Source organism: Tarenaya hassleriana, unplaced genomic scaffold (assembly GCF_000463585.1).
Source record: "Tarenaya hassleriana unplaced genomic scaffold, ASM46358v1 Cleome28, whole genome shotgun sequence".
Classification (NCBI taxonomy): Eukaryota; Viridiplantae; Streptophyta; class Magnoliopsida; order Brassicales; family Cleomaceae; genus Tarenaya; species Tarenaya hassleriana.
The window spans coordinates 998,090-1,025,670 of record NW_010966021.1 but is presented as its reverse complement, the minus strand read 5'-3'; the positions used below and the strand labels follow the sequence as shown (position 1 = coordinate 1,025,670).

The 27,581-nt window shown below is 36.2% G+C and overlaps 5 protein-coding genes across 5 annotated transcripts; 3 read left to right on the top strand and 2 right to left on the bottom strand.

Annotated features, from left to right (window-relative positions):
• Positions 1 to 1,565: 1,565 nt before the first annotated feature.
• Positions 1,566 to 10,936, top strand: LOC104817860 (1,4-alpha-glucan-branching enzyme 3, chloroplastic/amyloplastic). The gene is made up of 21 exons (XM_010547212.1): positions 1,566 to 1,881; positions 2,116 to 2,187; positions 2,401 to 2,465; positions 2,672 to 3,349; positions 3,765 to 3,937; positions 4,023 to 4,112; positions 4,514 to 4,589; positions 4,697 to 4,804; positions 5,242 to 5,332; positions 5,503 to 5,604; positions 5,779 to 5,881; positions 6,970 to 7,107; positions 7,189 to 7,260; positions 7,361 to 7,465; positions 7,657 to 7,734; positions 7,807 to 7,914; positions 8,408 to 8,488; positions 8,744 to 8,848; positions 9,025 to 9,110; positions 9,212 to 9,266; positions 10,502 to 10,936. Exons 1-21 carry the CDS (start codon positions 1,595 to 1,597, stop codon positions 10,532 to 10,534), a joined length of 2,706 nt encoding a protein of 901 aa, XP_010545514.1. The 5' UTR covers positions 1,566 to 1,594; the 3' UTR covers positions 10,535 to 10,936.
• Positions 10,937 to 11,034: 98 nt separating this feature from the next.
• Positions 11,035 to 13,086, top strand: LOC104817859 (ribonuclease 3-like protein 2). The gene is made up of 4 exons (XM_010547211.1): positions 11,035 to 11,469; positions 12,048 to 12,206; positions 12,301 to 12,659; positions 12,752 to 13,086. Exons 1-4 carry the CDS (start codon positions 11,104 to 11,106, stop codon positions 12,927 to 12,929), a joined length of 1,062 nt encoding a protein of 353 aa, XP_010545513.1. The 5' UTR covers positions 11,035 to 11,103; the 3' UTR covers positions 12,930 to 13,086.
• A 291-nt stretch (positions 13,087 to 13,377) lies between these two features.
• On the top strand, positions 13,378 to 17,447 carry LOC104817858 (AUGMIN subunit 4). Its single transcript, XM_010547210.1, has 13 exons — positions 13,378 to 13,692; positions 13,855 to 13,902; positions 14,112 to 14,237; positions 14,431 to 14,769; positions 14,966 to 15,062; positions 15,219 to 15,264; positions 15,739 to 15,832; positions 15,993 to 16,064; positions 16,178 to 16,236; positions 16,396 to 16,464; positions 16,563 to 16,614; positions 16,747 to 16,824; positions 17,184 to 17,447. The coding sequence occupies exons 1-13, from the start codon at positions 13,558 to 13,560 to the stop codon at positions 17,250 to 17,252; spliced, it is 1,284 nt and encodes a 427-aa protein (XP_010545512.1). The 5' UTR covers positions 13,378 to 13,557; the 3' UTR covers positions 17,253 to 17,447.
• Positions 17,448 to 17,768: 321 nt separating this feature from the next.
• Positions 17,769 to 21,502, bottom strand: LOC104817857 (calcium-dependent protein kinase 33). Its single transcript, XM_010547207.2, has 8 exons — positions 20,283 to 21,502; positions 19,564 to 19,707; positions 19,303 to 19,455; positions 18,996 to 19,111; positions 18,706 to 18,873; positions 18,479 to 18,606; positions 18,227 to 18,326; positions 17,769 to 18,147 (listed from the first exon to the last, which is right to left on the bottom strand). The coding sequence occupies exons 1-8, from the start codon at positions 21,001 to 21,003 to the stop codon at positions 18,073 to 18,075; spliced, it is 1,605 nt and encodes a 534-aa protein (XP_010545509.1). The 5' UTR covers positions 21,004 to 21,502; the 3' UTR covers positions 17,769 to 18,072.
• Positions 21,503 to 23,367: 1,865 nt separating this feature from the next.
• Positions 23,368 to 24,004, bottom strand: LOC104817856. The gene has a single exon (XM_010547206.2). The coding sequence runs from the start codon at positions 23,908 to 23,910 to the stop codon at positions 23,539 to 23,541; it is 372 nt and encodes a 123-aa protein (XP_010545508.1). The 5' UTR covers positions 23,911 to 24,004; the 3' UTR covers positions 23,368 to 23,538.
• Positions 24,005 to 27,581: the final 3,577 nt, after the last annotated feature.

Sequence of the window (27,581 nt, the reverse complement as noted above, 5' to 3'; positions counted from 1 at the left end):
TGACCGTCTGACCAAGGTATGACCATCTGATCATGGGAGAGGAGAGACCATTTGGGTACGAAAAAATACCTAAATTAAATCTAAACGATTCGAAAAGTTGTATAGGGATTATAAAATTACTTTCGCATCGTTTTGGAGTTCTAATTTTACGTAGAAAAAAAATCTTTCGACATAAATCAATTGTACTCAATGTGTTACATAACCACTGCTATTACTTTAGGTCTCTTTGGAAGGAGTTGTTGATGACATCGCTGTTCTTGACACCATAAACAAAATCAGATCGGTTTGACCGATGTGATATTTCAATAGCCAAAATTTCTTTGAGGATTTTCATCAAACACTTTCCATGCATTCTCAAATTCCTCAATTTTGGTGTGTCGGATCTCGTTCTAGAGGAAAAGTTTGACGAATGTAAGCTTAAATGATATTGTTCCTTCGAATCGAATCGAAGTGAAACTCTAATAAGCCAAAAATTCAATATAAGAAGAATATGTTTGATCTACACTTTTAAATTTATAAATTCATCATTTTTGAAAAAGTCTGACTAGTCTGACTCGTATAATGATATGATCAAAATATGATCGGTATGACCAAAGTCCGACCGTATGACCAAAGTCTGATCGTCTCATCAAAGTATCATCAGTTTGACCAAAGTCTAACCGTCTGACCGATTTTAAATTTAAAAAATGTGTTATATGAGATTATTATTATTATTATATCATATTAACACTTTTAAAATGATAAATTCATCAATTTTTAAGAAGTCTGACCGTCTGACCAAATTCTGACTGTATGGCTAATGTCTGACCGTCTTATCAGAGTGTGTTTGGTATGACCATTTTTTTACACGAAAAATAAAGGTCTAAATTAAGTTTAAACGATTCAAAAAGTTGTATAAGGATTACAAGAATACATTTCATCGTTCTGATGATCTAATTTCATGTATAAAAAAATCTCTTAACATAAGTCATATTCACTCAAAGTGTGACCGGCTGACTAAATTGTGAACGTCTGACCAAAATCTAATCGGTATGACCAAAGTCTGACCGATATGACCAGTATGACGTTTTAAGAGCCAAATTTTTTCTGAGGATTTTTATCGAACACTTTCCATACATTCTCAAATTCTTCAACTTTGAAATGTCAGATCTCGTCATAGTAGAGAAATATGTCGAGTATAAGACGGAAATTGGATTATTTGTTGTTAGAATCACCAACGAAATCTCTTTGGAGAGAAAAAGAAAAAAATATGTTTTGAATTTTTTTTTTAAAAAGTGAGAGAGTAAATTTTTCGAATGTTTTTTTTCATTATATAAAGAGTTGCCACGTATTCAATTTTTTAAGAGCAAACTAGTCTTTTTGTCATTTTAGTTTTTTTTTTTGAAAACTCTAAACCTAGAAGGTCATCTTTGAAGTCAAGATAGACATTTGGGGTTATTTTTGCAATTTTGACATTTCAACCGCATTGGTACGGTAAATCCGGCCTTCCTCCCCCTACGTGGCAACCCGAGTGAACTCGTTCGCTTCCCGAGTCGACTCAAAAACCCCCTTATCTAAACCCTGACACCTTCCGTGAATTTCTTCGCCATCAAACATGATTTCCCTCTCAACTCCGACCAAACCTTCTCTCCATCCAAACAACCTCCGCCTTCAATTTCGTCCCCACAATGGGCGCTTACGAAACACTAGCCTCAATTTTCCTAGGAAAATCAAGTTGAAAATCACGTGCTTCGCTGCTAACCAGCCAAACCAGCAGAGGCAGAAGAAACAGAAGAAGAAGACTATGAGCTCCAGTGAAACTGAACCTGGGATCGACCCAGTTGGGTTTCTCACCAGACTCGGAATTTCCGACAGGATTTTCGCTCAATTTCTCCGAGAAAGGTAAAATGAATTCAAACCCAGACGAAAATTTGATCAGACAGCGAGAAAATGCTTCGTCCCTTCCGCATTTCTTGTCAATGAAGAGTTCTCTTAGTTCCTATTATTGTTCATGGTGGAAGATTATTTTATGTGAATTCACTCTATAACGAATTTTCGTAATTTGAATATCTAAACTAGTTAATAGCATTTCGAAATGTTTTCTGTATAATCACGTTCCTATTGTTGAATCTCTAGATATAAAGCACTGAAGGACCTTAAAGATGAGATTCTCCGGCGGCACATGAATTTCAGAGATTTCTGTTCAGGGTACGGATCCTTTTCTCAAGTCCTATTATTCTTGACTAATATGATTCCGAAGCTTCATTTTTTGCTTGAACATGTTTGTTCATTGGCCTTGTTTTCTCATGAGATTTTCTTTTTGGCAAGTGTCTTTTCTTTTCAAGCTTTCCATCTTACAAGTTATTTGTGGATTGATTTCCAAATGGTTTAGTCTGATGAGTTGCCTTCTTCAACCTGTAGATTTGAGTTACTGGGGATGCATCGGCATCTGGAACATCGGGTTGATTTTATGGACTGGGGTCCAGGTTTTCATCTCATGCTCTCAAATCTACACCTGAATTACGTTTTATCTTTCCCTTGTTGATGATTTTCCTTTATCATACTTGCTAAGGTCTCAGAGCTTATAGACAAAGAGATTTGTTTCATGAAAATCACTCTGTAACAGTTGTTCTTGATAAGTATGTTATATTTTTGGCGTTTACTTGAGAACGCTAACCTGTGCTAAATCCAGGCGCACGGTATGGTGCTATAGTTGGTGAATTCAATGGATGGTCCCCCACGGAAAATGCTGCAAGGGAGGGTCTTTTTGGCCATGATGATTATGGATACTGGTTTATTATTCTTGAAGATAAGTTAAGAGAAGGTGAAAAACCAGATGAGTTGTACTTTCAGCAGTATAACTATGTTGATGACTATGATAAGGGTGATAATGGTATGTCGGCCGAAGAAATCTTCAAGAAAGCTAATGACGAGTATTGGGAACCGGGTGAAGATCGGTTTGTGAATAACCGTTTTGAAGTCCCTGCGAAGCTGTATGAGGAACTGTTTGGCCCGAATGGTCCTCAAACAATAGAAGAGCTAGGAGAAATGGCAGACGCAGAAACAAGGTATAAACAATGGAAAGAGCAGCATAAAGATGATCCACCGAGTAATTTACCTCCATGTGATGTGATTGATCAAGGAAAACCATTTGATATCTTCAATGTCATAACAACTCCAGAGTGGACGGAGAAATTTCGTGGAAAAACAGCTCCCATTCCGTATTGGTTAGAGACTCGAAAAGGAAGATTAGCCTGGTTAAAAAAATATATTCCAGCTGTTCCACATGGAAGCAAGTACAGACTGTATTTCAACACTCCTGATGGACCACTCGAACGAGTGCCTGCTTGGGCTACATATGTGCAACCAGGTATTGTAACATCCGAGCTTTTAATTGTTAAAGAGTAACACAAGAAATCATAATTTGGATCACACTCCTTTGTTAGACAAAACAGAAGGAAGTGATGATTTAGTTGGGCTTTTCCCTTATTTGAGGACTTGGCCTGAAGGATTCTATTCGATTTCTTCAGGGTTTGTTTCCCTTGACATAGAGAAATAGATCTAACCAGAAACTGTCTGAGTACTTGAATAATAATCTTACTAAACAATATCACCCATTTGGAATTATGAAGCCTGTCACGGTTCTATATTTTTTAGTCTGCAATGCTCCACTAATATGCCCTTTTCTCTTTAAATCTACGCTTTAAATTCAACTTCATCACCATGACTCTATATATACGATTTCTCTAAAAATGCGAAGCTTTTGTTTATCCTTCTGAAAATAGAGGGTGAAGGAAAGCAAGCATATGCAATTCACTGGGAACCTCCTCCTGAATCTGTGTACAAGTGGAAAAGTTCCAAACCAAAAGTTCCAAAGTCCTTGCGTATATATGAATGCCACGTTGGGATCAGTGGGTCTGAGCAAAAAATTTCTACCTTCGCTGAATTTACCAAGAAGGTACCTTCTAATGCATTCATTATATTCTTTCTTGGGGTTGTATGATGCCCACAACTTAGTGTTTTCGTTATTTTTCAAACATCAGGTCCTTCCCCATGTAAAAAGAGCTGGATACAATGCAATCCAGTTGATAGGAATTCCTGAGCACAAGGACTATTTCACTGTTGGTTATAGGGTGAGCCATCTAAGTGTCTCATTCTCTTTCTGTATTTGTAATTTATCCAATCCCGTGTTCTTGTAGACTTGTAGTGATACTTTTCTGAGTTGTCTACGTATTTATATTTGGTTGTCTAGAGCAGCGTAATTGATTCTGCTCACAACAATGCATGTGCGAGAGACTCTGAAAGTAATAAGAAGTCTAAGGCACCAAATCGCTACTTGTGAAAATATAGAAATAGGTCGAAAGAAGAGAATGGAGATGGCATGAAGAGAATAGGATTAAAAAAACAGAAAATAGAGAGTAGAACAACAGACAAGAATTAATAAGAAAGAGAAGATGTTACATGAAGCTAATTACATTATGAAGTGTTGATTCTTTCCTCACCCTCCATCATTCTTTGTCATTACCATTTCCAGGTTACCAATTTCTTTGCTGTTAGTAGCCGATATGGCACACCTGATGATTTTAAGCATTTAGTAGATGAAGCCCATGGTAAATATTCTCTTCCCTCACAGTGGATCTCTCAGAGAACGATCATAATAAGTATGCCATTGTCTGCGAAACATGTACTAACTGTATGTTGATTGATCTTTTGGCAGGACTAGGACTTCTTGTCTTCCTAGACATTGTGCATTCTTATGCAGCAGCTGATCAGATGGTTGGGCTCTCACATTTTGATGGTTCAAATGATTGTTATTTCCATTCTGGTAATCTTCCATTTTTACGTGTCCTTTTTAAAATTTATATCGTACCATATTGTGTCTTCTCTCTATTTTTTTCTCACTTGTGTTCTGTAAAACTCTTAAGATTGTCCAGGGGACTGGGAATTATTTTAACCTTCTACTTCACTGCATGCACTTGAACAGTTTCACCTATCCTTTGAAATCTTTGCATTTTTACCAACTTTCTCTGGTCCTTTTTCACCTTAGTATTTGTCAGAGGGAACCACCTGCTCTTTTGTTAAACTTTTGAGATTTACACAGCTTTTTCTATATGGTGCCTAGTGATCGTGGTATGCTGTTGGTCTTTGCCTACCACTGAATTTCTTTTGTATGTTTCAAGAAGCCATTATATGCCAAAGATATAATAACTTAATAAAAAACGTGATATGAAACACTATGTTTTGTTTTTCTGGTGCCAATAGGTAAAAGGGGATATCACAAACACTGGGGAACTCGCATGTTCAAATATGGGGATCTTGATGTTCTTCAATTTCTCCTATCAAATCTGAACTGGTAAAGGCAAAAACTTTAAATTTGTTATCTTGTTTTATCATAATGCCTTGGTCAATGCATTCAGTTGGATCTCACGTACACCCTTTTTGTTATAACGTGCTAGGTTCATACCACCATTTTTTTTAGTTTTTTGGTGTAGGATCTGTTTGATTCCAATTTTGTTTTCACAGGTGGGCTACAGAGTATCAGGTTGATGGTTTCCAATTTCATTCACTTGCCTCAATGATTTACACTCACAATGGTTTTGCTTCTTTTACCAATGATTTGGAGGAGTAAGACATCTCTTATTGTTCATCTCATCCAATATCAGTTTCAATAACTTTGCAAAACGTGTTTGGTGTAAAGGACACATTTTTCTTCTTATCGACTGATGTCACTGGTTAGAAATATTTTTCTTGTTTCCTTTTAGATTTCCATGTTGGTGAAATTCGTTTATTTTATTGCAGCTATTGCAATCAGTACGTCGACCGAGATGCTTTGATGTACCTCATTTTGGCCAATGAGTTCCTTCATATTCTTCATCCAAATATAATAACAATTGCTGAGGATGTAAGTTTTGCTTCAACTAATATATTCTGCATTTAAAGGTATTCTTAGAATGGAGATATGAAGGAATAGTCATATCTTGTCAGTGATTATTTATATATAACTAAAGCAAGTCTACAAGAATGTTCGTGACAGAAGCTGTGAAGATATTTGGTTTTGGTATCGAGGGTAGACTTAGTTCAGATGATACAAAAACGTTTTCTTCTTTTTCCTAGAAACTCTTGCTTGCGGACATAAAAACTGCTTCATGGATTTTGTAATTGTGATGTTAGCTCTGAGAAAGGAAGCAATGATACTTTCTTTATGGTTGACAATTTGGGAAATAAAGAGAACGGAACCTTTGTGACAAGGAAACAAGGAACTCCTATGATATGCAATCTTTGTTCCTAGAAAGACCGAATATAAACTGTACAGACCTTCTGCGTGTTCTAATCCTATTGTTCATGAAGTTCCTTGCAAATATATCGTGGGATTATAATCTTCCATAATTTTATTAAGTCAGTTCATCTGTTCTAGATCGTTAGTGTATCTGTTTGGTGTTAACTGAGTATACTATCAGCAAGGAAGTTGCAGAGACCCTTTCCATCGTGAAACAAAGCCAAAAATTCCCTGTATTATGTTTCTAGTGTGCGCGACCCTTTGAATTTTTCAAAATCTACTACTCAGTCCATGATAAATGATACCTCTTAGATTGGCCCTGTTAATTGCTGCAGCTTTTTTAATATTATATTTTACATTGTCCAGGCATATCTTTGGATTTAAATGTGTCTGGGAGGGATGTGTAGAAATGTCTGCATGTTTTTCACAATATAGAAATGTATGTGCATGCACGCATGTCATGTCTTACATATAGCAGTATTCAACAATGTTGGCTAGCTTGAGTCATTTTATACCGATCCTGACACCAAGAAAAATAAGGCTGTTGAGGAATTATTTTTACTAATTCCAAAATAAAAATTATGGATGAAAAGGTTTAGGGTTCTTGTCAGTTTTCTGTAGTTTTTTAATTGTTTTATGCTGAATGTGTAATATTGAATTTCACTATCTCATCATTACATGGAACTTAGTAAAGTTTTCTTTCCACTATTTAGGCAACATATTACCCTGGATTATGTGAGCCAGTTTCTCAAGGTGGACTTGGATTTGATTATTATGTCAACCTTTCCGCAAGTGACATGTGGCTGTCTCTCCTGGACAGTACACCAGATAATGAATGGAGCATGAACAAGGTCATAACTTTGAAAGTTTCATTTTTGAAGCGGAATGAAAGAAAACTTGTTCCTGTCTCTGATTCTTGGCCTGTTCTGCAGATTGCAAGTACATTGATGGCCAATCGAGAGTATGCAGAAAAGATGGTCGTCTATGCAGAAAATTACAACCAAGTAATTCACTCCCTCTTAGTTTTAGATGTCAACGGCTTTTCGGTATGTACTATAAGATTTTCCTTTATATAGCATTTTATTTATTCTACCTTTCTTCCAGTCCATATCGGGAGGGCGGTCATTCGCAGAAATCCTGTTTGGCGCAGCCGACAATGATCCTTCTGGAAGGAAAGAATTGCTTCTCAGGGGAACTTCACTTCATAAGGTACATATCTTAACAAGATTCCCTGCTCAAACAATCATTTGTTTTCCCTAAGTCTCCATCTGCTCACTCTTCCTTTGTCTGGTCTTGGCATTTGAAAGATTTATTCCAACAGAAATCTGGAGTTCTAAATATTATTCCTTGTTTAGTCTGCCTTAAATTATGAAAGCTTCTTTTTTTCTTGCTTAAATCAGATGATTAAACTGATCACATTTGCAATCGGTGGTCTTGCTTACCTCAATTTCATGGGAAATGAATTTGGACATCCTGAGGTAAGTCTCCAAATTCTCGCAGTTCTCCCAAAAAATCTTGTTCAAGTTGCTGATCTTTTGTTCTTTTATCAGAGTGTTGAGTTCCCAATGCATAGCAATGACTTCTCATTCTCACTTGCGAACCGTCGCTGGGAACTGATGGAAAGAGGAGTGCATCATGATCTGTTTTCATTTGATAAGGTTTCAGCTCTACCAACTTTCTACTAAAGCGTTTCTTCTATTTCCACTATATAGTCTCTCCCATAAGGATCACTAAACTACTCAACATTATATGGAAACTGATAAATACGTGTTCAGTTTCGGTAGGTGCAAATATATTTTCTGGTTATTGAAAACTCTTTGTTCCATGATCGAGGTAAATGAATCTTATCAATTGTAACGGATTTTTCTCTACAAAATATATATATATATATATATTTATCCCTGCATGGGAAGCAAGTATTCTCTCTCAGCTTAAGCAAATCCACCTTCTTGGTGGCCTTGATATACAATCATGCATCTGTCTTCTATGCCTTGAAATTGTGAAAATCATGTTTATTCTAGTTTACATCATAATAACGTTAAGGTACGGAAGAATTTTGTTACAAGCTTAACAAGAGCTCGCTTTCTTAATTAGAGAAACATTGCACAATTGGACTCCATAGAAATATGATGACTTTGGTGTTCTTTTTAGGAGCTAATGGCGTTGGACGAAAGCGAATGTATTCTTGCAAAAGGTCTTCCAAGCATTCACCATGTGAATGATGCAAATATGGTATGAACTCTTTCATGTATGTAAATCGGCTTCTCTAAGTTCTGTGATTCATAGGCATGCTAGTGTTTTCATGGATTTGTATACAATTTGGTTGTCACATAAGGGCAAGGATTTATCGGGACTTCCATGTACATTTACAGAATTATGAACTGAGATGCATATGCAAACTTAAGACACTGACCCTTTTAAATGAAAATGCAATGACTGCATAATGCTTCATTCGTGAAAGATAAACTAATCTTTCCTCATCTACAGGTAATATCTTTTTCACGGGGTCCTTTCCTGTTTATATTTAATTTTCACCCCTCAAAATCATATGAAAGCTATGGTGTTGGAGTGGACGAAGCTGGGGAATACAGTGTAAACTCCGCATCCTTTTTCTTGTCTATATACCTGTACCCATTGCTTTATTTGTTGCAAAGTAATAGATAAATGTTACTGTCGTTACCGTAATTTCTTATACGTGAAGAGGCCAGCAAACACTACTATTAGGTTGCTGCTCGTTTGTTTCACCCGCGAACTTTCGTGGTTTTCAGGTGATACTGAACACCGATGAAGTAAAATATGGTGGTCAAGGACTTCTGAAGGAGGACCAATATCTTCAACGAACAATTAGCAGAAGGTATAAGATTATCACATGTTTTCACTTGTTATAAGCTGCTAATTTTCTCGAGATTAAAATGGGATCTGTTCATTATCTCTAACGAGCCCACGAATGCGCAGAGTTGATGGTCAGAGAAACTGCTTGGAGGTATTTCTACCCAGCAGGACTGCCCAGGTTAGCTCTCTCTCTTATTTTCATTTTCATGCCTATTTGTGTTGGTTCATAGAGTTTATATCAATGACATTCAAAAACTAGGAATTAAAAAAAAAGAAGGAAAAATGACATTTTCCTACACGGATTTTGTAAAATGTGACTTTTTTCTACACGAACTTTTAATTTAACAAAAATCTACACTAAATTATCAAATGTCCCAAATCGATACACGAACTACCATTTTTACTTCAATTTCCTACACAATCCGAAACGATGTTAATTGTCTGTTAACAGCTGACGTGGAAAGCCATGTGGCAGTTGACGTGGCACGCCACGTAGAAAATTTTTGCCACGTCAGCATGTCACGTCAAATTAAAAAACAAAAAAAAAGAAAAAGAAAAAGAAAAAAATACATATATATATATATACATATATATTTATATCTATATACAAATATAAATATAAACATATATACTCCTATGTATAAATAGATATATTTATACATAGGAGTATATATGTTTATATTTGTATTTGTATATATATGTATATTTTTATTTTGTATGTATGTATGTATATATAAATACATATATATGTGTATATGTATTTATATATGTGTATATGTATATATATAAATATATTTGTATATATGTATATGTATATATATTTGTATAGATGTTTGTATATATATATATATATATATATATATATGTATTTTGTTTTTTTTTAATATGACGTGACATGTTGATGTGACAAAAAATTTCTACGTGGCGTGCCACGTGATCTCCCACGTCAGCTGTTAACGGATACTTAACACCGTTTCGGATTGTGTAGGAAATTGTAGTAAAATTGGGTAGTTCGTGTATTGATTTGGGACATTTGATAATTTGGTATAGGTTTTTGTCAAATTAAAAGTTCGTGTAGGAAAAAAGTCACATTTTACGAAAATGTCATTTTTCCTTAAAAAAAAAAAAAGAAAGAATGAATTGATTCAATGAAAAAACTGAAAATGATGCAATGTGAATGGAAAGGGAATTGTTCCAGTTTCAGCTAATCTACAATAACCCATGGTTTCTGATTGATGCATAGCTACTAAGTCTTGATATCCCGAAATGGTAAAGCTTGTTTCTAGTAGGACACCCCTCCTCGCCATTTGCGAAATAAAACTCGCCTGCCCGTGATGTCGTAATGCTCAAACGAACTAACACAGCTCGGAAATATCTTGGATATGAACTGAAATTTCCTCTCATATTTTCCAGGTTTACAAGCTGACAAGGATTCTTAGAATATGATTCACACCGGCCGAGTTGGACCGGAGGCTGGGGGTTGATCCCTCGTTTGAGCAGAATCTGAGGCGATATGGAGTGCGGAATGAGTCAGGATGGTTCAGAGGACGAGACATCGGGCCCACTTTTTGGAATGTTTGAGCAGTTCCCGACAGATTTTCCCGAGCATTTGAGTGTGTCGAGAAGATCCTCTCCGCTCTCGGGCCTTGATTAACGTCAATAGTTCATCTGCTTGGTCCGGTCATTCCACAAAAAAGGACGCACCCAACCAACAGAACATGAAGGGTTGAAGTAGTTGCTTCACGTAATGTAATGTCGTAGTGTCTGTAGATATATGAAGCTTCCAACTTGTGATTGTGTTTCAAAGTTAATTAGCTGAAGTTTATACAGTTCTTAAATTTGGATACACTCGGTAATGTTTACAATTAAGAAAAATTATAAAAATATTGACAGATAAAAAATGGAAAAAACCAAACTGATCCAATGGATTTGAACTTACTGTCGTAAATAATCAGAAAAGAACACAAACAGACACTGAGGCGTCCTTTTCTTTGGAGTCTCGCGCAGATTCTCCCATGGATCGTCTTCTCTCGCCGTCGGTTCCGGTGGTTCCGCCGTCGCCGGACATGGTGGATTCTGTTCGATCCGTGGAGAGTATCTTGAACCACAGATTCACGGACAAGCGGCTTCTCGAGCAGGCGCTCACTCACTCGTCGTGTATGGACTCTCCGTCGTACGAGCGGCTTGAGTTCGTCGGCGACATATCTCTGGGTTTGGCCTTCACAAACTACTTGTACTTGGCCTACCCTAATCTCGATCAAGGCCAATTGTCTGAGCTTCGATCTGTGAACGTCAGTACGGAGAAGCTCGCGCGTGTCGCTGTCAAGCACGGGCTCTACCGCTTTCTTCGGCGCGTCAACGTTCCTTCTATGGACGAGAAGGTAATTATTCTCTTTTGCTTTTTATTCTCTTTTGTTGATAGAAGAAAACCGATTTTGGTCGCGAAATTGGATTGAATCCATTTTTGGAGGGTTGATTTGTATGCCATAGGAAGAGAAATCGATTTGGGTTCAAACGTGGATTGATCCGAATGGTATTAAGCCAATTTAGGATGTCTTCTGCTGTCTGCGTGGTTGATAGAAGAAAATCGATTGTAGTAGCGGAAATTGGATTGACCCCAGTTTGGGATGATTGATTTGTATGCCATATGAAGAGAAATCGATTTTGGTTCAGACATAGATTGATCCGAATGGAATGATATCTGGGTCTCCTTGATTGATAGAAGATGATCAATTATGTTTCGAGAGTGAAGCCTATTAGGGAGAAGTATGGATAGATTGAAGGCGTTAGGGTGAAATCCGCAATTATATAATGATTCGATGAGTTCAAGTTATTACATTGACAATTTGACAGTGAAAATCTTGTTTGTCCGAACCATGTTTATGTGAAGTCCTCAGGCGTTGAGCAACTACTGGATACCAAACCGAGCAAACCTGTTTTGTTTTGTGATGTTTCATAGGTGAAAGAGTTCTCTGACTCGATCGCGGAAGAAGATGAAACCTGTCCAGTTTCTTACGGTGGATCGGTTAAAGCGCCGAAAGTGCTTGCCGATCTCGTAGAATCTGTTGCCGCTGCTGTTTACATCGATGTGAATTTCGATCTACAGAGACTGTGGGTGGTGTGTAGCTACTCCTTCGCATACTCTACCATTCGGTTCTGTTTTTTCGGGTCTGTGGATTTGTGAATGAATGGTTTATTGTGTGAAAATGCAGATCTTCCGGGGTTTACTAGAGCCGACAGCGACACTAGAAGACCTCCAGAGGCACCCCCATCCCGTGACAAAGCTGTTTAATTTGTGTCAGAAACACGGAAAGCGGGTCGAGATCAAGTATCTGGAAAACGACACAGGCAGTATCGCAGGTGTATATCTAGACGGCGAATGCATTGCCTCGGAGTTTGCAGAGCAGAATGAGATCTCGAAGCTGAATGCCGCTAAGGCGGCGTTAAGTAGGTTGTCGGAGTTTTTGACCGTCGATACGGAGATCATCGACGATGGCCTCGAGATAGAATGTGCCAAGAAGAAGTTGCACGAGCGTTGCATCAAGAAGAAGTGGGCCAAACCTATTTACAGGTTAGCCATTGTTTTGGTTCAGACATGGAGTTTCATTTCATCATTTTTGTTTTTTCAAATCTGTGACATGTTTGGTGGATGTTACGTCGCAGTGTCGAGAGAGAAGAAGGGAGATCGCACGAGAAGAAATTCGTCTGTTCGGTTAAGATACCGACGCAGGAAGGAGTGCTGTACATAGAGGGAGACGAAAGATGCCGAATACGAGACGCGGAAAACTCGGCCGCCTCTTTCATGATCCAATCTCTCAAACTTCGCAACGACCTGTTGTGACATTTCCTAAAATAGTTCGTTTCGATCTTGAGTTTGTGATCTAAACAGTGTTTTTCGTTGGTTAAAATTTGTAGTGTTTTTGCAATGAGGTCTGCCTCAGATTTGTAAAGAAAGAATGTGTTTTCCTCTGTAATAATATAATCGTATTTTGATCTAATTCAATTAATTAATTAAATATTACTATTTTACACCGAATTATCATTTTGAAAAATAAGTTTTTTTTTGTAAAATTAAATTTAAATCGTTCCAAAATCTAACATGATAATTATACTAAATTCTTTGAATCGATTAGTTTTTTTTTTAACGAGAGTTTTCGGAATTATATGTATATATATAAATATATATTGTTTTTATTACATTCTAAGAAATTTCAGCTTTTTTCTTTCTTTTTTATTTTGCCTTGAAGTGGTTTTTTTAAATCCAAGAAAAGCAAAGAGGATGAAATAACTTTATCTTGTTGATTTAAAAAGAAAATTTTGTTTGGGGGTTCCTTCGAGATCGGGCGCCGCAGAGAAATATTTGAATTCACTACAGCTTCAACGCGATCGAGGCAGATCCTCTCTCCGGAAAAACTCGAATCGCTCCGGAATCGGCGCTATTGCCGCCTTCATCTCACCGGAAAACCCAAATGGTGAAGGCTCTGCAAGGCGCGGGGCAGAATTTGCCGGCGGATGTAAGCCAGTTGATCGATCAGTTGGAGCGTCACTGCTTGGCTCCCGATGGATCTCTCGTCACCAAAACGGCTTACTACGATCTTCAACTCGTAATTTCTCTCTCTTTTTCTCATTTGCTTCCGACATTTTCCGTGTTGTTTTCCCCAATTTTCTTGCTCTTCTGTTTGGTTCTCGGGAAATTAGACGTCCAGTTCGATCCCTTTGATTCTCGTTCGCGTTGTAACACTCAATTTATTGGATCGATTTTGCAGGCAAGAGAAGAAATGTCGCGGGAGAGATTGCGGTACTTGGAAGCTATGGTGATACTCTTGATCTGCATCTCTTTTCCAATCGTTTTTTTTACTATTTGGAGCTTATAATGCCAATTAGGGCTTGGAATTTTGAATATCATTCTAAAATATTAGCTTGGGATTTTGGTACTCACAAATGAGTCTGGCAGTGATGGCGTTATAGGGATTGGATATGTAATTTGGGGATTCTTTTTTGGTCTTTTTCTATGAATTTTTAGGCAATTTATTGTGAGGCTATAGCTATGGTGGAAGAATATCAGCAGGCTGTTTCGGTGGCTAGCCTTGGGGGAATTCGAGATGTCCAGGGGCTATATCCCCAACTTGGCTTGAAGAACTCTCCCCAGGTTACTAATATACATCATCATTTCTGGAATTCAATGCTATTTAGCGTGATTTTTTCATTTATAGTCTCACCGTTGAGCATTAATCTCTGATAAAGTTGCAGGGATCATTGTTATTTTGTTTTTAAGTAGCGTTATAAATTTGATATATCAAATCACACCTGCAATTTCTTGAGATTATATGTCATGGTGTCAGGTGTATGAGAATCTAGAACACCGGTTAGTTGTTGCTGAGGCGGCCCAGAGATTGAGGCTACCTCTTATATCAGATGACGGTGAAATTCACGAGGAAGAGATTGAAAAGTGGAGTATACTATCAAGAAGCTCTCTTGATAGTACGAGCACGAGTTTCACAATTAGTTCAAATTCTAACTCTGTGAATTACACTACTAGTTCAGTAAACAGCGCTTCTGGTGGGGCAAATCCTAGTGCTGCCGACATGGAACTTGGAGTTGGCGGTGTTCCTAATCGTTTTCTTGGACTAACACCAGCTTATTTATGCCATGTCCAGCTCCAAAATATGCCTATGTCCATGGTATTTTAGGATCTTGCATTTTTCGCTTATTATTTGCCTTGTAGCATGTGTTTAAATCTATTTCTTTTACATGTGCATATTATGTATTGATCTATTGGTGACAATACATCTTCTCATTTCCTTATGGAGAATTGGAGTTTGTGTAGATAATCCATTGATCTTCTTTAATTTGTTGTTTCGTAACAACATTATTTAGGATATGGCTGACTACCAGATGTTTCTTGCCCGTGAGATAGAAGCCCGACTGAAAGATAAATGTGATAAATTGGCATATGCTATTGTTGATGACGCTGGTAATATTTCATTACCTACTTACCATCGGGAAGAGATATCTCATTTCCCAACCTAAATTCTCTTTTTCCAGTCTAATGTAATTGTTTATTTTAAACTTTCTTTTGAGTAACATATGATAAACCATGGTCTTGTCTATCTCCTTCCTTAAATGTCAGATTCATCTTCAGGAAACCAGAACTCAAGTGCTCGACTTCCAGAAAGGTTAGCTCTAATCTCTCCAGTTTAAATCAGAATAAAGTCGTTTATAAGAAAGGCAGAGCTGTTCTCTATACGTTTTTGGTAGAAATTTCTATCTGTAAAAATCAATTAATGAGTCCTGTAAAAAGTGGTGGAGTCTTGCCTTTCCAGGGCATATATATTGTCACATATGTGGGGTCGAATAGCTAAGAACGGCACCTTAAGGCTTGTTCAAGATGGGAGCATCTTATCCATGGAGAAGAAAATGTTTATGATTAGTAAAATGTTTCTCTATAGCTGCCCATGTTACATTGCGTAAAAGAGTTGCATTGCTGCTCTATGTAATGCTCTGGTTAGTTTCTTGGTTGTGAATACTGTGCTTTTGTCAAAAGTTTCTCTCTTTGATATCCAGGAACATTTGATTCCTGAGAAGTTTTCCCCCTCACTTTTCTCTGGGCCTGATTACTGACCGGTAACCTTGTGGTCATAATTTTCCAGGGTTAAGTTGATAATTGAAGAGATTGAAAGGGAAGAAGCGGATCTTAGAGAAGACCTCTACTCAGCTGATAGGAAGTTCACAGAGTATTACAATGTATGTGAAAAGCCCAATGCATATACCCGTATTGTATTCCCTTAGTTGGAAAATTTTTTACCTTCTGTTGCATGATAAATTTTAAACCTTGATTTATATGTGTGGCAACTCCTTGTTCACCGTCGCTACTAAAAGTTAGTAATGACTTTTCATTCACAAGGTCCTGGAACAAATACTAGGAGTGCTTATTAAGCTTGTGAAGGATCTTAAGTTGCAACGTCAACACGAATATGTAAGTGGTTTCATCGGTATCTGTTATCAAGCCATTAGAATATGCTGTCTGAGCTATGTTCTTTTTCCCAGTGAATCCACTGATGTCCATATCTTCCTCTTAATGTTCTACAGGATGAGCTGCAGAAAACTTGGCTGTGTAAAAGGTGTGAGACCATGAGTGCAAAATTAAGGTATATCTGTCCTGTACGGTTTTGCCATTTAGGATCAACATCTCTATCTCTCTTTCTCTTGATATATATATACATACATGCATACATACATGTATACATATATGGTGTGCATAATAGCCTAACAGTTTCTGCAATTCTTTCGATTACTCTCTCTTAAAGGGTTTTAGAACATGTTCTCCTGCTTGAGACATACACCCGTGAGTCGATACCAGCCCTGCACAAGATCAGGTACGGACGCAGCATTTCTCTAGATATCCCATGACGATGTGTATTGTTTAAGAGCTATCCTGATCACCGTCTCAAATCCGGACCTCTATGTTTCGCAGGAGTTATCTTGTCGAAGCCACTGAGGAAGCTTCAGCTGCCTACAACAAAGCGGTGAGTCCCCTCACCCTCGTATTATCATCCCATCTTTTAGTTTAGCGGTCCTTCATAGTGACCGATCCATCAAACATCGATACATAAGCCTTTCTTATTCTCACCGATAACAACTAGTGCGAAAATGGATAGGTCACGCGCCTCAGAGAGTATCAAGGCGTGGATCCGCATTTCGATACCATTGCGAGGCAGTACCACGACATTGTACAGGTTTGAGAGACGATGATTAGTGTTTTAATATTTATTTTTGACTTTAGAGTGTACCGTTTGGAGTGAATGTGAGTGCATAACAGTGATTATAAGCTTTTTGTGTTTAGTGTTTCTAATATTTAATTGGGGTACCCAATATGGGGTGGTCGAATGGTTGGCATGTGGTGCTTTGGCACTGCAGTAATCGATTACTCATGATGGTGAGGGATTAATTTATGGGTCAAAAGACCTAGTCAGTGCTATCCGAAGGGGAGCAGTTAGGGTTTTCCCGTTGTTAAAAGAAAATTAATTGGGGATGTAAATTTGGGAGTGAGTGTGAGTTTATGACAAGTGATAATAAGCTTTCTTTTGTGTCACAGAAGCTGGAGAATATGCAATGGACGATCCATCAAGTGGAAATGGACCTCAAACGATTACCTGATCGGTAAATAATCCCCCTATCATTACTCTCTCATGGTGTCAATGGTGTGAATATTTTTGTCTTCTTATTGTCTGTTCCTTTATTATTATTTTTAAGATTAAAATCTTGTTGCTACGTATTTGGACATTTGTCTTTTGAAATTCTGGATCGAGGATTCCGTATTTACTCACATTCATATCCCAAGTTTCAAATGTTATTTATACCCCAATATTTGTAAAATGGTCAAGATATCGTAGATTTCTTTTTATAATTTTAATTCAATAAATTTTAAACTAGAATAAGGGGGGAGGGGAAGAAATTACATTTTAAAATAAATTTAAAACATTAAAATAATTTGTTGGGAAATGAATTTATATTATCACCGAACACTATCAAGAATCAAAGAAATAGCATGTTCCAACAAATTAAAGATTCATGGGTTCTAATGTTTGATATTATTTAGGGATTGAACCTTCTCAATTGTTGCATATTGTTTGATTTTCTGTGCTCGAGATCTCTTCATATATATATATATAGATAGATAGATTAAACGTAGACGTGAAGCATAAACAAGCCTCTTTAACTACAAATACAAAGTATGAAGCACACAAAGAAAGAACATGAAAACAAAATACAACACATCAATCAGAACATCACAAACATCCTACCTCGATAGTTTTGCTCCAACAACAAACATTGCAACAGCTCTTTGTCTTTCTGAATCAGATTCAGCGTTGAAGCCGACAACCCTACACTTTTCAAATGGGTTATCATCTCTCCTCTTCAACTTACGAAAATCGGGTTGGGTTTTGAAGGGGAAAGAAAAAAGAGATCGGGGAGATTTGCCTCTAGAACAGCCTCGGTTGCTGAGGATTTCCGCTTCTCATCATCGTGCAGAATTCCTCGTAGTTGATTCTACCGTCCTGTGCAATGATTCGAATCATGAACATCTGACAGAACTTAAAAGTCTCTTGTAAGAAGAGAAGAAGAGCGTTTGCTTACATTATCAGAATCCACATCTGACAATATCTCTTTGATCGTCGCATCATCTCCCATTCCATATTCCTTTAAAGCAGCCTCAAGCTCGTCTATTGTAATGTATCTGCGGAGACGTAACGTCGACAAAAACAACTTATATAAAATCATATAACTAGCGAACTTTAACCCGCTTCCTATTTTGTGGGATCTCTACTGCTACCACAAGAAATCGTAACGGAGGCTTCTGAACAATGTAGCTTTGTTCTGTTCACTTACCCACTTCCATCCTTGTCGAAATGTTGGAAGGCTTTGTAAAGGTTCTCGTCGCTCTCAAGCCTGTGTCTGTGCATCGTTGCAGTAATGAACTCAATGTAATCGATTGACCCGTTTCCATCAACATCAGCCTATTCTCAGACACAAAAATGGGTGTGTGTTTTTCCGCATTAACCTTCTGTTCGAAGTCCAAGAAACAAAAAAGAAAGATTCGTAAAGATCAAACTTACAGCTTCCATGAGCTGCTTCACTTCAGATTCAGTAAGTTTAGATCCAAGTTTGGCTAATCCTTCCCTCAGTTCTTCGTACGTGATTGTTCCACTGTTGTCGGTGTCTATGTTGGCAAACATGGCCTTTAACCCTTGGATTTCTTCCGAGTCAATATTCTCCGCTATGACCTACGAGAAATTTATCACGTGAAAGACAAATGGGCAGGCGGATAACGGACACTTTTTACTGAGTAACCGTCTCTGATTTTACGAGACAATTATGTCATGGCCATATAGATTCTTGATCTCACCTTCAACGCGAGTTTCTTCAGTTTGTTCATAGCTCTAAATTGCTTCATCCTTGAGAGAACAGCACTGTCAATTGGCTTGTCTGATGCCTCTCCTCCTTCTCTTAGCCATGGATGCTCTGCATAAAAACAATTAGTTAAATCCTCAACTTCAGCATAAAGGGTTTAGGGAGGTAGACACGGAATGGTCCTAATGTTTTATACAGAACAAATACAGGAAGTATCAGACACGCAAAGAACCAGCAAGAGGCTCCTGAACTGTGAAAAACATGCCAGGAATGTAATTTTTAAAAGAATTGAGGTTACTCACGAAGGACTTGAGCGGCAGTAATTCGCCTTTTCGGGTCCTGTGTCAGCATTCGGCGAACCAAATCCTTGGCGCTGCTAGAGATAGACGGCCATGGTTGGCTTTCAAAGTCGATCTGCCCCTCCAGTACAGCATCGAATATCCCTTTCTCCGTTTCTGCATTATTCAGACAGATTGACAGAGTACAAAACCACGATTTTTAATACTATCTATTCCTCGAGTAAATATGAACGGAAACAAGGAGAAAACTTCATGTTCCATTACCAGCCCAGAAGGGGGGTACACCACTGAGCAGAATGTATAGTATGACTCCGGCACTCCAAATATCAACTTCTTTTCCATATCTTCGGCGTAGCACTTCGGGTGCAACATAGTATGCACTCCCAACTATATCTCGGTACACTTTTCCTGAAAGAAAGAGAACCCGAATGGCGGGAATAAGAAGCTACTTTCAAAGAACAATGCACTGAGGAAAGAGCTTGTCAGTAAAAGACATTGTACATTGAATAGCAATATTGCTATTATAGAAAACATGCCCAGAATGTTTCCCCAATCTTAAAAAAACAAAGTCTAATACAAACTTATTCATTGGCTCAACTAATGGATGCACGATTGGGGGGACATATCTTCAGAACCTGCAGAAACCAATGGGTTTCCTCTTCCAAACTACCAACTCTGTGAAATTGTTCACCGTCATATTGGACTTTTTTGTTCATCCCTATAAACCGTTGTCCAATGATCAAGAGAGGCTTGATCATTACATAATTTAGGGAACCAAGACACAGAAACAAGGCAGGGACAATGCAGGTCAAGTCAAAGATCTAAAAGCCTTGATCCATGTCTCATCTTAACTCCTAGAAACAGTCAAATCTGTTCAAAAGCCAAAGCCCCCAAAAATGGTGAACCCAAATTTCAACACAAGCTCATTCAGAGACAACAAATTCTCAATACAATAAATAACAGGTCAAGGAAGAAACACTTGCCCTCTTCGATGAACACCGACAATCCGAAATCAGTGGCCTTGAGAAGAGCCCTCTCATCCTTACTTGAAAGCAAGAAATTCTCAGGCTTCAAGTCTCTATGCATCACACCCATGAAGTGACAGATATTCACAACATTCACAATCGATCTACAGATTGAAGCAGCTGCTCTCTCACTGTAATGCCCCTTTGCAATAATTCTGTCGAACAGTTCACCTCCTGCACAAAGCTCCATCACCAGATTCACAGCTTTTTCGTCCTCATAAGCTCCTTTGAACTCCACAATGTTTGGTTGACCACTCAGATGCTGCATTATCTGAATCTCTCTCCTCATATCCTCTCTATCACCCTTCGTCACCAGCTTCTTCTTCGAAATCGACTTGCAAGCGTATTGTTTCCCCGTCGAATTCTCGGTACACAGATACGTAACACCGAATTGTCCCCGACCCAGTTCTTTTCCCAGTGAGTAGAACAATCTGACATCCTCGTACGGTTTCTCAAGTATCGTGCTGTGTTTCGTCCCCTTGGGGCTTGGAACTGGCATCGAACTCCTCGACGGTGGCTGCTGGTTTGCTCCGGCGGGTTTCTCCGGTTGAGCGCTTCGCTGCTGCGCCGCGTAAGGCGGCGGATCTTGGTGGCTCCGGTGGTTCTCCGCCTCAGCTGAGCGATACCCATTTTGCTGAGGCTTGAGCCCATGATTCTTCTTTGAGAAACAAATGCCCATGGCTCGAAATTCTCAACACCCAGAGAAAAAGGTTGAAACTTTTGTGGAAATTAGGTGAGAATTGGAGAGGATGGAGCAGAAAAACTGAGAAATATGGGGGGAAAAAAGTCAGATCCTTTGAGACGTGGAAGCATCAACTCAGCAGCAGGGGCGCAGATAATACCTTATTGTTCAAGTAATAATTGGACAGATGGGTTTTTCTGGTTATGCGGGTTGCTTTTAAATATTGTATAGGATAATGTTGTTGTGGAATTGCGACAGACAATCCAGGAAGATTATAATAATGATTAAACAATTGGGAAAAGAGAGTTGAAATTTCTGGAGGATTAAAAGATCATGAGAAGCATGAAGAACAAGTGGGGGATCCCAAAAGGGTGGCTGTGGCAACTCTTTCTCCCTTTTTTTTATGTACTTCATTGAATTGTTCCATGTGAGACTCCTCCATTGGAGGAGAAGAAGGAGCTCAGAAGCCGTCAAAAGATGCTTTTCTTTTTCTTGATCTTTTTTTTTTTTTGTAGAAAAATATCTGTAACACGTTCAGCTCGTGCACATTACTACATCACTTCACAAAAGAAAAAAAAAAAGAAAAGATAATTTTGTAATCTTTGTTTAGAAAATTATGTTTTGTATTGTATCGCCTGAAAAATACAAAAATTGTCTCATTTACCATGCAAAATACCCAAAAAGCCCTTTTTTCTAAATTCAGATTTTTTTTTTCTAATGCAAAACTCTTTGGATAGTTTTATTAGATGAAGAATCTCTTGTAGAGGACTGAATACAAGGTCATCCATGGGCATCGGCCCGTTATTCACTAAACGCATAGTCCAAAATAAAATATATAAAAAAAACCCTAAAACCCAATCATGTAATAAAAGCTTACAAACATCAAAACACACAAAGCCCAACAAAAAGCTTTCTATCAGTTTACTTTTGATGTTACTAAATCATCCACTACGGAACAAAATTAGTAATTTACCATGATTGGTTATGAATTATATATTATGTTGTAATGGTCCAAAGTCCGGCGGGCTCTATCGTGGTTGTACCATCATGGATTGTATTATGCAACCATCAAAGTATGTTGTTTTTTGTTGGAAATGAAATGTCACTTTGGATTTAACACTATGTGTCATGAAATCTTGTTTTTTTGTATTGGTGAATTACCCAATGTTCGAATCCATGACCGTGTGGCTTTTAATTGCCCCATTTTACTACTTGTCCTGTCCACTTTGAACTATGTCATGAAATCTTTATGTGTTTTTATTATAAGATATCATATCTTTGGATAGTAACGATCATGCATATATAGCATTTTCTATTTATGTTAAGTATAAAGCTTTTCTTATTAATTATACAGAAGATTAATTATATCTTAGGGAAACCCCACCTTTGTTGGTTGAGAGTATATACCTCCTAATCGAGGTCATGGGTTCAACCTTCCAAGTATGAGTTTTTCCTCAGCCTGTCAGTTTCGGTTGGTTTATTTGTTACTCAACCTGTCAGTTTCGGTTGGTTTATTTGTTACACGTGGTTTGCAGGCTATTGCGTGAGACCGGTGGGTTTACTCTGCATCCGAAGGATCGTGCTGGTTCCCCCGTTACCAAAAAAAAAAAAGATTAGCTATCTTAAATAACAAACATCACAAGATAAACTTGCTACAAAGTAGAAATAAAATATAAAATCAGAAACATATTCATATATTTGATCAATTCAAAACAACAACTAAATCCTAACAACGGTAGATTCACCCGAATCAAATTGCGTTATTTTAAGTTGTATAAGACGAATCAAATCGTGTTATCTTTGGAAAATTTCCGACATTTAGTATATATTATGATCATATAATGACGTTGTTGTTACTATAAGACGGATTTCCACAAGATTTGTTGAAGAAACTCACCACATTTCTTTAATCAGTATTGCATATTCTCCCCTTCGTCCCTTGCTGATATGTGTGAATTACTTCAAAATCAAAACAAAATACAATGTGGTGAATTCGCTCTAATTTTTTCCATTTGTATCTCATTTTAAACCGATTAGGAACCGAAACAAATTTGAGTTAAAATCTTAGCTAAAAATCCTATAGTTTTAAAATATTTTTTTGTATCTACGTAGACGTCAGATAAATCTAATTTTGTTTAATTTAATCAGTTTTACAAAAAGGAAAACAAAAATAGACCGAACCACAACCAGAACCAGAACGATGTTCAAAATAAACCAAATTGAACTCGGTTTGTGAATCCCACCCAATATATCTTAGTGGTTAGAGTTCAATTTTTATTTCTCAAGTGTATTATTGATCGTGAAATTATATCATTAGAAAGGAAATAATAATAATTGACAGAAAATTTTTAAAAAATACGACAAATTTAAAAAAAATCAAGTTCTATACTCTGACCATGAAAGTTACAACAAAAGATATATATCTATCTCCATGTACAAATCCTACATATGAAATATACATACCTACAAGCAAGAACAATAATAAAATATATATATATATATATATATATATATATATATATATATATATGATTAAATCTCTGGTATACTTTGCAGGACCGGCCGCCATGATCGTTGATTCGTTTCATATCTATCGTCACCGCTGTTCATCAGATACGTTAAAACTTGTTGCACGTTCAACTCTTTGACGTTCACCTTACCCAACAGCTCTTCCAGCTGCTTCTTCTCGATCTTGATCTTAACCTCTGAAGAAATCCCAACCATCGATTTCGAAATACCGTCTCTTGCTTCTTGATGATAGACGATGATTTCTCTTACAACCTCGGACTTGTCGTGATGGATCTTGCTCGAGATCTCTTCTTCGAAATATCCGTCTTCAAGAAGTGAATCCCAGTCGTCGCCGCCCCAATGCATTGGAGATTCGTGCCTTATACAGTTTCCCATTTCGAGTTTTTATAAATTATTATTGGGGTCAGAAAAAAAAAAAGCTTCAATATATATATATATATGTGTATATATGTATGTATGGATCGGAGAAGAGAGGTTTTGATGAGGGGAGGGAGAGAGTCGTTTTTATATAGTGAAAAGGAGGAGGAGGAGGAACAAAAGGAGAGAGTCAAGACCTAACAAGTTGCCACGTCAGATGGAGATGCTTATCCGACGTGGATAATTGTTGGTTGACTTCGTTGTCTCACCAACTTCTCCTCGATTTGTCACCTCAGCTTTTTGTCGGCTCTTCATCTCGGCTTGAGTTTTTTTCTTGTTTTATTATTTTTCTTTTTTATATCACAAAAATACTAATGTTTTTGGTTTAATTTAAAAAAAATACCTAATTTATCAATGATAATTTGCAATTCGAGATTTGGGGATCATAATACCTATAAACATGACATGACGTAGAATTGTCTCGGATTCCATGAGATTGATTCACTAATTTGACTTTTTTTTTCTTTAACAACAAAATTAGTTCATACAAACTGATCTTAATTTGTTTTGATTTTTTTAATTAATATTTTTAGTATTATTACAAATAAATATTTTTTATTGTTTCTCACATAGTTATGTAATTTTTATTTGTAAAAGTCATATTAGGTCAAAAAACTTTAGAAGAAAAATTATAATTATTAATTTTCCAAACAAATTGAACAATGTATAATTATATGCAACGAGCCGAATAGAAACCCAAGCCGAATAACAACATCAACGACGCCGACAATAATAATAATAATAATAATTTTCATGTAAAATATCTAATTTTGACACAAACTCTTAAATTTTCTAAAAAAAATAAAATTTCCGTGATTGCAATATTAAAATGATTTATCTAATTTTTATCAAAATTTAATTGAAAACTTTAAATTGGTGATTTGGTAAGATTTATACAGTTTATTTTTAATATTTGAGAAAATTTTATATTTATTTTTGTGACTCGAATAATAATAATAAAAGCCTGAGTGATGTGAAGTGTGAACATGGGCAAGTGAAGGGATCTTCCAAGTGTGAACGCAAACAAAGGGAAAGGAATCTGTAAACCCAAAGATGCCACCATCACTTTTGCTTATGCCACACAATTTTCGCATTTAAATTATATTCAAAGCTGACCCAACAACTAATCATTTACTACTCATTTAAAGATGATAATCACCAAATTTTATGACCATTGATGTTACCCTTAAAATTAAATCCGGGTGCTTTTATTTACCTCTATGGAATGGACCGCCGTTTTTTGGATTTTCTATGAGTTTTATGGAAGTAATTTGGATAAAGCATTAGAATACCATCCTTCATTCTGGATAATAGATTGCTGCTACCTCAAGACATCTTTATATCTTTTAATTTAAATAATTCAAAAGATCTAAAGATATCTAATGTTTTTAATGTTGGATCAATATATACCAAATAAATACTTTGATTTTTAATTCGATAAAATAATATTTTAAATATTAAAATGTATCAAATTAATGAGTCAATTCTTTAAAATTGTATTAAACTCTTGAGATCGAAAGCAATTTTCAACTAAAACTTAGAAATTTAGACGTTTTTGAATAAATGTATAAGGATATTGGTTGAAAATTGCCTTTAATTTCAGAAGTTGAGGTATTAATTTGACGTGTTTTAATATTTAGTATATTATATTGTAAAATTAAAAATTAAAATATTTATTTGGTACATCTTTAAAAAGTTGAGGTATCTATATCATATTTCCTTTTTTATTTTATACTATAAAAAAATTCTAGCCGAAATCTTAGATAGAAAACAAAATCAAAACTAAAACTAAAACTAATAGAATTAAAAGACTCCCTAACCTAGACTTTTAAAAATCTGTTACTCTGCCTTAACCTCAAATAATTAGGAAGCTTATCATAATATTGTAAAAAAAATATATATATATATGAGTTTTCTTACTAACCAATTAATTTAGCCAAACTAACATTTTTCTCTTAGTTCCTTAGAATTCTTTCTAAAAAAAATGTAATTTGTTAGGATGGCTTTTTTCAAGGTCTAAAAAACAAATTTAAAAAAATGTATTTAAATTTTATTTGAAATGATGATGTGGCATAATTATGATGATATGTTCATATCATGTCATTGTCACATCATCATTTTTGTTTGAATTGACATCTGCAGAGAATTTTCGGTGAATTTTTAAAAAGTACAGGGTTTTATGGATTAATCACATCACATATAAGAGGGTTTAATTGGTAATAAAAAAAGTATAGGATTTTTTCGTTACCCTGAAAAAGTAGGGAGTTTTTTTTTTATGATTATTCCTATTTTTTCCAAATTTTAATTTTAATTTTCCTCGATATTCACATTTAAAATCCTTATAATTTCCCTTCCCGGTCCATGAGTGAGCCCTCTTAGAAATACTGACCTTTCTTCCATTTTGGGCCGAAAATTCTCCCATTGGAAATATTAATTATTCTCCTATGGGCCCATTTCTTGTGCTTTTTAGTGTTATTTAGGGTCCAATTGTTTTTGTTCCATTTTATATTTCTTCACATTTTTTTGTTTTATCATAAAATTATAATCACCTCTGTATATTGGATTATATAAGACATCATAAATTGAATTATTATAGATTTATAATCACATTTTTTAATTAGATGATGTATACATCATAAAGGTTAATAATCCAAAAAACTCGGTAAGACCACACGTCTTGTCATTTTTCATTGTTCCATTCTCTTGACTTGATTTTTTCCCCCTTCGTCTATGCATTATCCTAAACATTAAAATTAATTAACTTTTTACACAACCAAATAGAACAGTAAATGTAAATATAATTCGTTTATAATTTCATCCAGAAAAAAAATTCGTATAAACAATTAATTGATAAAATATAATCGAATCTCTACTTGTAAAGTTCTAATTTAAGATCGGAATTAATGAGTTTTCTTTTTCAATTTGCCGGTCCAAATTTATAGATTTGAATTTTAGTTCTGAGTGTTTTTATGTATTCAAAATAATTACTTTTAATTCCAATAATATTGGATCTTTGATATTTCCTTGGATTAAAAAAGGTCAAATATAATAAGCAAATCTAAATTGGGTGACCAAAAATTAAGTGAATGGTAAAAGATAGGAAAAATATTATTTTTAATTGAGGTTTGAGTCTTTGAAAAGAGGTATTGATACGTTTTTTTCGATCTTTTGAAAGATATAGTTGAATCGAAAACCCGTTAAACTTATGAATTAAAACCGTACAAGCACCTTTTGATGCATACGGTTCAACAAAAATTGTGAAAAAATCAATGTGTATTGAAATTTGATTTGAACAGAAGGTAAGGTGTAAAGTCTTTATTTTCTTGAATCTAAACTGCCCGGAAATGAATCGGGTCGGTCAAGACACGTGGGATTTAGTTTAAGATGAAGGCAAAGAGACACGTCACAACCATGGCTTTTGGGTGTATCCAAGGACTCGATATACGGATTGTATATATACCCATATATTGACATGAAAAATATACAAATTTATGGTATATAAATACTTAACTTTGGTTTTAATGGAGAGGTTTGATTGGATATTAATTAATATACGATTATCAGTTATTTTTAATCAAAATCATCAATGCGTATTATAAATATTTTTTTTTGGGGGGGGGGGGGGGGGG

What these genes read in the sequence shown, in the direction of transcription:
- LOC104817859 (XM_010547211.1), top strand. Translation starts at nt 11,104, where the DNA reads ATGGATCGTCTTCTCTCGCCGTCGGTTCCGGTGGTTCCGCCGTCGCCG. An exon ending in ATCTACAGAGACTGTGGGTG is followed by an intron (nt 12,207 to 12,300) that starts GTGTGTAGCTAC and finishes GTGAAAATGCAG; the next exon opens with ATCTTCCGGGGTTTACTAGA. An exon ending in TGGGCCAAACCTATTTACAG is followed by an intron (nt 12,660 to 12,751) that starts GTTAGCCATTGT and finishes GTTACGTCGCAG; the next exon opens with TGTCGAGAGAGAAGAAGGGA.
- LOC104817858 (XM_010547210.1), top strand. Translation starts at nt 13,558, where the DNA reads ATGGTGAAGGCTCTGCAAGGCGCGGGGCAGAATTTGCCGGCGGATGTA. An exon ending in AAAATATGCCTATGTCCATG is followed by an intron (nt 14,770 to 14,965) that starts GTATTTTAGGAT and finishes AACATTATTTAG; the next exon opens with GATATGGCTGACTACCAGAT. An exon ending in TGCAACGTCAACACGAATAT is followed by an intron (nt 16,065 to 16,177) that starts GTAAGTGGTTTC and finishes AATGTTCTACAG; the next exon opens with GATGAGCTGCAGAAAACTTG.
- LOC104817857 (XM_010547207.2), bottom strand. Translation starts at nt 21,003, where the DNA reads ATGGGCATTTGTTTCTCAAAGAAGAATCATGGGCTCAAGCCTCAGCAA. An exon ending in TGTACCCCCCTTCTGGGCTG is followed by an intron (nt 19,456 to 19,563) that starts GTAATGGAACAT and finishes TGAATAATGCAG; the next exon opens with AAACGGAGAAAGGGATATTC. An exon ending in CAGATGTGGATTCTGATAAT is followed by an intron (nt 18,148 to 18,226) that starts GTAAGCAAACGC and finishes ATCATTGCACAG; the next exon opens with GACGGTAGAATCAACTACGA.
- LOC104817860 (XM_010547212.1), top strand. Translation starts at nt 1,595, where the DNA reads ATGATTTCCCTCTCAACTCCGACCAAACCTTCTCTCCATCCAAACAAC. An exon ending in TTCAGAGATTTCTGTTCAGG is followed by an intron (nt 2,188 to 2,400) that starts GTACGGATCCTT and finishes TTCAACCTGTAG; the next exon opens with ATTTGAGTTACTGGGGATGC. An exon ending in TTTTATGGACTGGGGTCCAG is followed by an intron (nt 2,466 to 2,671) that starts GTTTTCATCTCA and finishes TGCTAAATCCAG; the next exon opens with GCGCACGGTATGGTGCTATA.
- LOC104817856 (XM_010547206.2), bottom strand. Translation starts at nt 23,910, where the DNA reads ATGGGAAACTGTATAAGGCACGAATCTCCAATGCATTGGGGCGGCGAC.